This window comes from Gallus gallus, chromosome 26 (genome assembly GCF_016699485.2).
Source record: "Gallus gallus isolate bGalGal1 chromosome 26, bGalGal1.mat.broiler.GRCg7b, whole genome shotgun sequence".
NCBI classification, from domain to species: Eukaryota; Metazoa; Chordata; class Aves; order Galliformes; family Phasianidae; genus Gallus; species Gallus gallus.
This window is the reverse complement of record NC_052557.1, coordinates 4118577-4127919: the sequence shown is the minus strand read 5'-3', so window position 1 is coordinate 4127919 and position 9343 is coordinate 4118577. Positions and strand designations below refer to the sequence as shown.

The window sequence follows — 9343 nt, the reverse complement described above, 5'->3', positions numbered from 1 at the left end:
GAGTGAAGAGGAAAGTGCCTGGCGGCCCCTCCGAGCTGGGGGTCCAGGGTGGGTGCCCCGTGCTGAGGAGTCCCTGCTGCCTTCTGCCCCCCCACGGGGAGCCGGGGGGGCACCTCAGGGGTTGTGCAGCTCATTTCCTCCTCCAGCCCAGCCTCCAGCCTTGCCATTCGCGGCGAGATAAGGCTGAGTCGGGAGCTCCGCTGGGGAGAAAACGTGGTCGCGTCCCGGAAAGCCGCTGCCGGGGGGTGATGCCCCATCCCTGTGTTTTGGGGCCGCCCCCGGCCATGGAGTTTCTCCCTTTCCGCAGGGATTTTGCCCGCGGTTCGTGCAGGTGGGGGCAGCGCTGCCGCTTCTCGCACGGTACGAAGGTCGCCCCGCCCCGGCATCGCACCCCGGGAGAGAGCGGCGGGTGAGTGAGTGAATGGGGACGGGGCGCAGTGCCGCGGGGGGGGGGGGGGGGGGGGCTGGCAGCGGGGGTTGACTTCTCTGTGCGTCCCTTCTGTATGTCCCCGCGCTCCTCCAGCTCCCAGCACGACCCGGAACAGCCGCTGCCTGCAGGGAACGGCCGCAGCCCGGTGCACCCCCGCCGGGGGTGGTCAGAGCCGGGGGCGGTGGGCCGAAGCCGGGGAGGAGCGGGGCACAGCTCTGCCCCCGGCACAGCGCGGACCGCCTTCGGACTCCCACGTGTGGAGGAAGATGATGGCAGTGAGAACATCCCCGCACGCGGTGAGCCCCCCGGATGGGCTGTCCGGAGAGGATCCGTCCCTGCGAGAGCTCGGAGGGCCGCAGGTGGGTGCCGGGCTGCCCCAGGACCAGCGGGGCTGTGGGTGGGGTGGAGCATCCTGTGTGTGTCTGCCCGTGTCCCAAATCTTCCCTCCATCTCCAGACAAGGCCATGCTGGGGCTGTGGGAAACCCTCCCGGTCCCTTTGTAAGGGAGGGAGGCACCTGAGTGCTGAGCTTGTGTTCTGCAGGCAGCTGGACCCGACGGTGGGGTGGGATGTCCTCTTCTAACAGCTCCTTTGCCCGCAGGCCCCCATCTGAAGGGGCTGAGATCAGACCCCAGTTCAGCCCCCAGCAAAGCAACGGAGACAGCGTGGACTCAGTGCTCAGAGGTGGGTTCAGTCCCATGGCTGTGCAGCCTCTGTCACACCGTGTGACCCTCAGGTGTGAGGCCGTGAGCTGCAGTGCTGCGTTGCTCTGTTTGTAGGACCCCACAGAGTACGGTGCTGCTGCAGCTCCGGTGCCCAGCACAGATCTGAGGGCACGAAGTGAGGCCGTGGTGTGCGGCATCTGCATGGAGCGGGTCTGTGAGAAGGCACTGCCGGAGGAGCGGCTCTTTGGGATCCTCCCCAACTGCAGCCACGCGTTCTGCCTGGGCTGCATCCGCACGTGGAGACGCAGCCGGGACTTCCCAAGCACAGTCATCAAGTGAGCGTGTAGGGACACAGTGGGCAGCGCAGGGATGGGGTCACTGTACCACCGCTCCGTGCCCTGAAGTCTTTCCTTGGGTGTGGGAGCTGTGATGGGGAGGGGGTGTGGATGCTGGGTGCTGCCATGTGGGTGCTGAGCTCTGCCGGGGCTGCTCCCTTTTTAGGACCCATCTCAGGTTGGGTATTAGGAAAAAATTCTTACCAGAGAGATGGTCAGGCATTGGTATGGGGATATCCAGGGGGTGCCACCATCCCTGGAGGGGTTCGAGGTGTGGTACTGAGGGATGTGGTCTGTGGGCATGGTGGGGTGAGGTGAGGTTGGACTTAAGGATCTCAGAGTTTTTCCAACCTTAATGATTCTATGCATTCACTCAGAGCCTGCCCGGAGTGCCGCCTTACCTCCGCCTACTACATCCCCCACAAGTTCTGGGTCTCAGATGGAGATGAGAAGCAGCAGCTCATCGAGAGCTTCAAGGCCCGGACGGGGTGAGTGCACAGCACTGCGGGCTCTGCAGCGCTCCGGCAGCGCTCACAACCGCTGTTTGAACCCTGCAGGAGAATCAGGTGCAAATTCTTCACCCGGAACCGCGGCCGCTGCCCGTTTGGGTCTGACTGCATCTACCTGCATGAGCTGCCCAGTGGGCCACCACCACCGCGGCGCAGCCAGCAGCACCTGAGGATGCATGCTGTGAGTGGGGCAGTGCGTCCTTTGGGGTCGGGGCACTGTGGGGCCGGGCTCACCCCCTCTGTCCTGTGCCGCAGGAGCGCAGCCCTTCTCCCTCGGAGAGCTCTGATGAGGAAGAAGAAGTTGGGTTTGGGTTCCACCTGCTTGAATGGACTGTGCTGGAGCTGGAGTTGCTGTACAGAAGTTATACCCATGAGCTGCTCTTTGAGGACAGCAGTGATTCAGACTGAGCCATGGGGCTCCCCTGGGTACTCGCTGGGTGCTCTTGGCTTCAAGGAAGCATCTTCTGGGAATGGAGTTATCCACTTCTAATGGTTTGAGCTGCTCCTGGCTTTGCTATGGGGGGGGGTGGGGTGGCTGTGGGAGGGGGGATGGGATGGTCCGGCTGCTGCGTGCCTGGCTGGAGCCCGTGGAGCCCAGTGATGCGGCGGGGGGTGCGGGGCGATGGGGTTCAGCCTCTTCTGTTGCCCTCTGCACCTCTGAGAGACTGCGGGAGCCGGGATGGGAAGGGAGGTTTTAACGCACAGAGGGCTGAGAGGAACGGGGAGCCGGGCTGCCCTGGGGCGCGGTTTTAAACTGCTTTTAGCGAAATCTGGGAATAACGAAATAAAACTCGGTGCTGACGCTGCCTTCAGACCTCCCGTCCGAGCGGGGCGCGTTCGCCTTTAAGGACCCTTTGCACTTGGCACGTGGGGTCATTTGCATACAGCGCGCGCTTTTGGTTTTTTTTCTTTTTGGCGGGGCGGGTGCGGAAGTGGCGCGCGTGGCTGCAGGGGGTCCGAACCGCGCGTGGGGGACTCCGGGCGCCCCATCTCCCCCACCGCGGACGGGCAGGGAGGGGGAGCAGCGCTCTGCGTTCCGCGTGGAGCTGCGGCTGCCCCCGGAGGACGGGATGTGGAGGTGCCCCATAGCGCAGCTGCGACCCTCGGCCGGGTAACGCGGGGTAACGCGCCCCTCCTGGCGTCCTCCCCATAACCGTGCCGCCCGCCCCTGCTGCGGGGCTCTGGGAGCACTCAGTGGGTCACTGCAGGCGCTGCTCCGCCCGGTTTTCCTGCGGAAGGATGGAGCTCCCCTGGTTGCGGCTCCTGGCCAAGCCCTGCCGCCTGCTGCTCCTCGCTCTCTCCTCCGGCCCCGCCGGGACGTTGGCCGCTCTCCGTGCGCTGCAGCGGCTGCAGGCCCAGGAAGGACCGGGGCACGCGTTCCCCTGGCGGAGCTTTGTGGGCGCGCTGTGCGCGGAGGAGCCCACGCTGGACGGGCCGGATGGGGCTCTGGCTGTGTGAGTCAGCTGCGATCCCGAAACTCGGGGCTCAGTGGGAGGTCGGGTGCATCAGGTGCCCAATTCCTGCGCACGCAGTGCAGTGGTCCACGTGCAGTGCTGTGGGTGGTGGTCCCGTGGCTTTTCTGCAGAACCTACTGGAGGTGTTTGCTGTTCTCTCCAACATCCTCCTGCTATTACACACCTCTCTCCACAGCTCAGGAGGGCACACAGAGCTGTGCAGTGCTTTGCAGTGATGCAGCCTCTTCTTTTTTTTCTCCCCTTTTCCAGCAAACCACGGCTGCTGCTGCTCCCCGTCCTGTGCCAGAGGAACCTCTTCTCCCTACTGCATGCAGTAGCAGCAGTGGTGCCCACAGACTGCCTCCGCCAGCTGCTCACTGCTGCAGGGCAGGACCCCCAGCCGGACCCCTGGGTGCACGCACTGGGGGTGCTGCTGCTGCGGGGAGAGGAGCGCTCCTCCCCACCTCCCCCTCCCCTGACGGCCTCCGGCCAGCAGCAGCTCAAGTGTCTGTGCCAGAAAATTGCCCAGAGCGAAGCAGAGGGGAGGAGGAAACTGAAGTGGTGCTTCAGCAGGCAGGATGGGGATGCGGCTGGTTGTGTGCTTCCATTGGGGAAGCGCAAGAAGGTGCTGGAGGAAAGCCTGGAGTTTAGTGAGGAGAGGGAGGGGAAGAGGCCACTGCTGGAGGATGCGGTGTTTGAGCTGCAGGGAGGTCTGGATGGCACAGCTGGGGTGGGAGAAGAGGTGCCTGGGGAGACATCGGGGGATGGATCCGCACAGAGCCTGGCTGGGGCTGCCTTGGAAAGCCCCCAGCAGAATGCAGACAAGGAGCCCAGCAGGATTTCGAGGCCAGAGGTGGCAGTGGAGGTCCAGTCCTTTATCCAGGTACTGGGGAGGGCTTCAGCTTTCTCTGAGTTTCAATCTACCTCCATGCTATCTCTCTGCACTCCCTTTGCCAAGCCTTCCCTGCCTTGAGGCGAGGTGGGTGCTGTTCTTGCAGCATCCCTGCGTCTCCTGGGGACGCCTCTGCAGCTTCCCTGCTGTGAAAGAAGTCTCCTGGCTGCCTTCAGACTGCTGCTGTGTGTATGGCATTGGTACCTTAGAGATTCTAGTTTAGGATTTATAACTTGAGGATGCTGCTTCCCAGAGTGCTTCTCCTAGAAATCAGGAAGCAAACTGATCCAGCAGCTTCCCACCTGAGGATTTTGCTCCCATCTTTCAGCTGGTGAATTTTGAGAGTCTGACTTCTGTTCTTTCACCTCACTTCCCTTAGATGCATGGACCAAGGCTGAAAATGTTGCTGTTGCAAGAAGCCAGCGTAAGTGGTTGCTTTTGCCTTCATCATTGGTGCAGATGGGCAGATGGAGGCTCATCTCAGGGCCTCTAGAAGGAGTGGGAGAGGAGATGGGTTTTGTAGGGTGACTGGCAGGGGACAACAGCCCAGCTGTGTCACCTCCTCTACAGCATGTGGGTCAGGCTGGGAGGCAGTAGGGAGGAGAAAAGCCCTAGAGCAGCATTCTGTGGCTTGGTTTATTTGATGTTTTACCCAAGGATGGTGTTTCCCTGCAGCACGCAGAGCCGAGCATCCCACCTGAGCTGCACATCCTCAACAGCTGCTCTCCAAGCCAGGTGAGCAGTGGTATCCTCGCAGCTGGCATTGATGCTGCTGCTGTCCCTGACAGCCCTGTCCTTTCTGCTGTCCCCAGCTCGAGGGGCTGTGCTCCTTCCTCCAGCTCTCCACGTGCCCGGAGCAGCTCCTGGGGCGGTTCTGCAGCTGGTTGTTGGCTCTCACACCCGACCTCAGCTACACCAGCGCAGCTGTCCTGGCTGAGCAGCTCTTCCTCACACGAGTAAGTGCTCGGACAGAGCTTTCCTAGCCTGAATACACCCTGTTTCCCTCTCTGCATCCCCTGTCTTTTCTGTCCATAGGTCCTGTCCCTCTCACAGCCGCCCTCCCGCCACCTCATGGCTGCCCTCATCTCGTTCTGCTCCAAATACTCAGAGCCCTTCTGTCAGGTCCTGGTGGCTCCAGTCCTGCGGGAGCCGGGGCAAGGTGTGCTGGGCTGCCCTGATGGGAGGGGTGGGTGGTGCTGGGGGGGAGCTGAAGGGAGAGCTGTGGGAAAGCCCTGACTGCAGGGTGCTGTCTTTGAGGGCATTTATCACCCTAAATGCATGTTAGGAGCCACAGTGCTGGTGTAATCTGAGCACCATCTGAGCAAATGAGCACGTGGAAGCTGGGATGGGAGAGTGCAGCGTCTGATGCATGCAGTCAGATGTGAATGATCCAAATCGTTTACTACAAGCTCTCACATCACTTATATACCTTCACAAGTTTTGTTTTCCGAACTTTCCCATCCGCCCCTACAACTTTTCCATCCACCTTCCATCCCAGCAAAGCATTCTACACTCTTCAACTGTTCATGCGGGCGTTTATCCAATCAGAGCCATGAGCTGTTCTTTCTTCTAGAGATGTCCTTGGTTCTCCTGCTGTTTATCTTGCACCACAGCTGCTGCTCTGAACAGTTTTTCTTGTATTCATATGTAGAAGGATGCCTGGTATAGACAGGGAGGGAGGTGACACTGCTTTCCAGCATCAGCCTTGGAGGAGAGCTGCCATCCCTCCATGGACTTGGGGTTTCCTGACAGTTCCTAATGCTGTGTTGAAACAGCCCAGGGGAGGCAATGCTCTACACAGATGCAGAGAGGTGGCAGTTGGGGACACGGTTTAGTGATGGTTGGACTCGATGATCTTAGAGATCTTTTCCAACTTTAATGATTCTAAACCATCAGCAGGGCAGCATCCCCCGCTGCTGGGGGCTGTTGGCAGTTCAGCCTTTGCAGACGAATGAACGATGCTGAGTTCTCCAAACAGCAGGAGGTGGCACCACTTGATCTGTGGGTGTCCTGACTGGGACATCCCCTTGGCCTGAGGGGTGGCAGGAGGGGTCAGCACACCCCCGTGGGTTTAGCAGCCTCAGCTTTACCCCTGCAGGTGCTGAGCAGACCAAGCTGGTGTGTGAGCTCGTAGAGGAGTGCCTGGAGCCCGACTACGTGAGAATGGTGTTGGGGTGAGAGACGACGAGCTGCAGGGCACGCAGCCAGCGAGGCCGTGTGAGCAGCACAGACATCTCCCTGTGTTTTGCAGCCAGGTGCTGGCGGTCCCTCTGACCGAGAAGCTGCTGCCGGTGGTGCTGGCGGTGCTGGGCAGGCAGGTGAGGCCGCGTCGTGTGCGGCTGCAGCAGTGTTGGACTGAAGGCCTGCAGTGCTCCTGGTTCTCTTGCAGGAGCCGCTGCCCTCCGAGCTCTTTGACCTCCTGGTGCTCACCCTGTGCCGGCAGGCCCCAGCCTTTGCCACCTCGCTGAGCTACGCCAAGCTGGTGACGGCCGTGCTGACCACGTACAGCAGCCAGGTGAGTGCAGCCTTGCAGCCCCTGGCCCTTAATGGCTCCCTTTCACCTCGCGGCGCTCTGCAGTTCCACATCTGCTCTCCCCGCAGCTCAGCCCGTCCCACCGCAGCCGTCTGGCGGCAGCTCTGGATGGCAGCAATGCAGCCCTGAGGAGATCTCTGCAGGCGGCGCTGGGCAGGTGCGGCCTATTGCTGGGTGGGCTGCCCCCCTTCCCTGGGAAATCTCTCATTTCTCTCCTCCTGTCCTCCAGGTGAGCAGTGAGGGAACGGTTGGAGGCTTCCATGGATGGAGGAGAGGATGGCTGTATGTCCCGTGCCAGCACAACAGGGACCCAACGTGTGGCCATAAAAGCCAGGCTTGTTTTTTAATGGGCTGTGGCTGTGCAGTGCTGTCCCAGTGGATGCTCTGAGCTGTGCAGATAACGATTTCCTCAGATAAAAGTTAATTTTTCCAGCTTCTTCTGTCTCTGGGAGCGTTTAAACTTGAGAGGAGGGGGGAGGAAGGGCTTCTGCCACTCTCAAGATGGCGTCGCCCACACGCTATACCACACTCAAGATGGCCGCTTCAATGCCTGTTGTGCCACTCTCAAGATGGTGGCTCCCACCGTGCCAAGTGTGCAATCAAGGTGGTGCTTTCCCTTCGCTTTCCGGTTCTGCCACGCTCAAGATGGCGCCTCCCTTCCTCCTCCCGCATTTGCCGCGCCCAAAATGGCGGCTGGGGAGGGGCGGGGCTTGTAGGCATGAAGGCAGCGGCTGGGAGGGGAGTTGTGGCTTATAGGAGATTGTAACGCCAAGAGTGGCTTTGGGGTTACAAGCTGAGATACTTTTACTTCCATCAGACAGATAATGTGGTTTGGGTGACGTGGTGATGTGCACATTGCTGGCTCCCAGATCCTGTAGGCCCGACCTGCTGTTGGCCTCCAGGCAGAGCTGAGCCCTCACGACCACCCCTTGGCCACATCTGTGCTGTTACAACGTCACTGCTCCGGTTGAGGCTTCATTGGCCATCACAGTTTTTATATGGGGTCTATATTTTCTAAGGCACACCTGGTTGTGCATGTCAGCCTTCCTATCCAACAGCTCAGCCCATTTCTGGGCACTGCTGGGTCTACAAATCTGCTGGGATTTACAAATCTCTCTTCCTGCAGGCTGGGCTCCGTGTTGGTTTCCACACGTTTGGTGTTGGTTTGTCCAGTTGCTGTCCTTTGCAGGGCAGGAGGTGACTCACTTCAGTGACCTGTGCAGGTCGGTGCCCCCCAGCCCAGGAGGGGGGATGCAGGAGAATGGGGTTGAGGTGAACTTGGTTTTATTTCTGGGAGTCGGCCTTTTTTTTTGTCTGCGTGGCTTTTGGGGGGGGCAGCCCCTCTGTGACACATTCCTGTTCTGCAAAGAGTGATAATTGCCCTTCCTTTGGTGAGGTGCTCAGGGCGCAATAAGCAGCGTGGTGGGGATGGGTTGATGGTTGGACTCAATGTCCTTAGAGGTCTTTTCCAGCATTAATGACTCTGTGACAAATAGAAAGCGCTGCTATAGCATCAGTGTGCCCTCCTGCACCATGAAAACACCCCCTGGAAACCTGAGCTGGACGTTTTCTGACCAGAGAACTGAAAGGTGAGTGTGGGTGGATTTCTGAGGGCTTTGAGGTGGTGTATTTTGTTTATGAAGCACTTCAGCAACTGTTTAAAGAGTCATAAATGCCATCATCTGCACAAGGAGGAGAGGGATTAAAGCACAAAGGTGTGACACGTTACTGCTTCGCGTTTGTTCATTAATGTTTTGTGCCAGCCAGAGGAATGAAACTCTGAAATAGCATGGTGCTTGTTTCTGCAAAGAGCCTTGTTAGCTGTGCTTCTGCAGTTGGCTGCTGTTTATCACATACCCTGGGTTTCTGTGGGGTGTACATGCAAGGTAAACCACGAGAGCTGGAAGCAAACCCTGGAGATGCTGGGTGTGCTGGGAAAAGGCTGCTTGGTTCTGTGGTTTTGACTCTGCTTGACCCTCCCAGGAGCTTTAAAATCAGCCTGAGCAGTGGAAAGAGGTGGAAGTGCCATAGAGCATCGGTCAGGTTTTGTAGGAACTTATCCTGGAAGGAGGGAGAGGCAGGCTGGGCTGCTGTTTTTCTTATTTCCTGGCAGTGCTGACGGTCTGAAGTGCTGTTAGAGGTTTCCTGGGCTGCAGTACGTGGCAGTGTGTATAACATTCTGCTGATTTATGGGACGCTCAACAGCTGCTCCCCGTCTGCTTCCTCTTCTCTGGAGATTTACCTCTTTCACTCTAAGGAGGGGATTTCCCTTTTCTTTCTAATAGTTTCAGATGGATTTGGGTTCAGTGCTCTGTGCTGGGTTTGCTGAAGTCTCCTTGGGTTCTGTTTGGCTTTGCCAGCCTTTGCCATGCTATTAAGATCAGAGATCATTTTAGTGCCAGGAGGTTTAGGAGTTGAGTTATTTTGGGAAGTTATTTCAGCTATCTTCAGGGTCATTAGGCTTATGATTAGTGTTGCTTTTGGGGTCGGGGCCCCATTAGGGTTGGGGTTATTGTGGTTAGGGCT

General features: G+C 58.9%; 1 protein-coding gene and 1 pseudogene across 3 annotated transcripts; both read left to right on the top strand.

The window, feature by feature from the left end:
* The first annotated feature begins 597 nt into the window (after positions 1-597).
* MKRN3 (makorin ring finger protein 3) lies at positions 598-2746 on the top strand (annotated as a pseudogene). The gene is made up of 6 exons (NR_102328.3): positions 598-789; positions 1031-1113; positions 1209-1429; positions 1807-1917; positions 1987-2119; positions 2194-2746. The product of NR_102328.3 is annotated as a makorin ring finger protein 3 (transcript).
* Positions 2747-2855: 109 nt separating this feature from the next.
* FANCE (Fanconi anemia complementation group E) lies at positions 2856-7254 on the top strand. 2 transcript variants are annotated; one of them, XM_040653020.2, is made up of 11 exons: positions 2856-3392; positions 3663-4275; positions 4664-4708; positions 4960-5019; positions 5097-5240; positions 5320-5443; positions 6383-6458; positions 6536-6602; positions 6674-6799; positions 6891-6974; positions 7047-7254. In XM_040653020.2, the coding sequence occupies exons 1-11, from the start codon at positions 3178-3180 to the stop codon at positions 7203-7205; spliced, it is 1713 nt and encodes a 570-aa protein (XP_040508954.1). In that variant the 5' UTR covers positions 2856-3177; the 3' UTR covers positions 7206-7254. The 2 variants fall into 2 exon arrangements, with proteins under 2 accessions (XP_040508954.1, XP_004935069.2); XM_004935012.5 differs by having other exon boundaries at positions 6886-6974.
* The last annotated feature ends 2089 nt before the right edge of the window (positions 7255-9343 follow it).

What these genes read in the sequence shown, in the direction of transcription:
- FANCE (XM_040653020.2), top strand. Translation starts at nt 3,178, where the DNA reads ATGGAGCTCCCCTGGTTGCGGCTCCTGGCCAAGCCCTGCCGCCTGCTG. An exon ending in TGGCGGTGCTGGGCAGGCAG is followed by an intron (nt 6,603 to 6,673) that starts GTGAGGCCGCGT and finishes GTTCTCTTGCAG; the next exon opens with GAGCCGCTGCCCTCCGAGCT. An exon ending in CTGCAGGCGGCGCTGGGCAG is followed by an intron (nt 6,975 to 7,046) that starts GTGCGGCCTATT and finishes CCTGTCCTCCAG; the next exon opens with GTGAGCAGTGAGGGAACGGT.